General features: G+C 37.0%; 1 protein-coding gene across 1 annotated transcript in view; it reads right to left on the reverse strand.

Moving 5' to 3' along the window:
* ADGRV1 (adhesion G protein-coupled receptor V1) overlaps positions 1-349 on the reverse strand; it is a 548,236-nt gene that overhangs the window by 398,512 nt on the left and 149,375 nt on the right. The window contains exon 42 of the mRNA XM_019641108.1: positions 211-335. Coding sequence (XP_019496653.1) covers positions 211-335 — 125 coding nt within the window. The remainder of the gene's footprint in view (positions 1-210; positions 336-349) is intronic.

The following is a 349-nucleotide window of genomic DNA, read 5'->3' on the forward strand; positions in this document are numbered from 1 at the left end:
TCTCTCACCCTCTAAACTCCATGAGTTCAGTACCATGCCTGGCACATTATAGGTTCTCAATAGATATTTATGGATGCAATAAAAGAATTAGATATCTGTTCTCTATTTTCAACAGATCCATTAGAAACAATTCATGGGGGAATATGTAAGTCTTATACGTGCAATCTTTCTTGGTTATAGAATTTTGTTCTCTTAAAAAATTGAACGTACTCATGCCAAAGGCTGTTTCAGATATTGTCTCCCACTCCACACTCACAGCTAAATCAATGCCATTAGTACGTGATACATTTAAATAGACAGTCCTGTTGGCTTCTTCGATGTCTACAGAGGCGGCTCTAAAGGAAACAAA

This window comes from Hipposideros armiger, unplaced genomic scaffold, assembly GCF_001890085.2.
Source record: "Hipposideros armiger isolate ML-2016 unplaced genomic scaffold, ASM189008v1 scaffold_57, whole genome shotgun sequence".
In the NCBI taxonomy this organism is placed as follows: domain Eukaryota; kingdom Metazoa; phylum Chordata; class Mammalia; order Chiroptera; family Hipposideridae; genus Hipposideros; species Hipposideros armiger.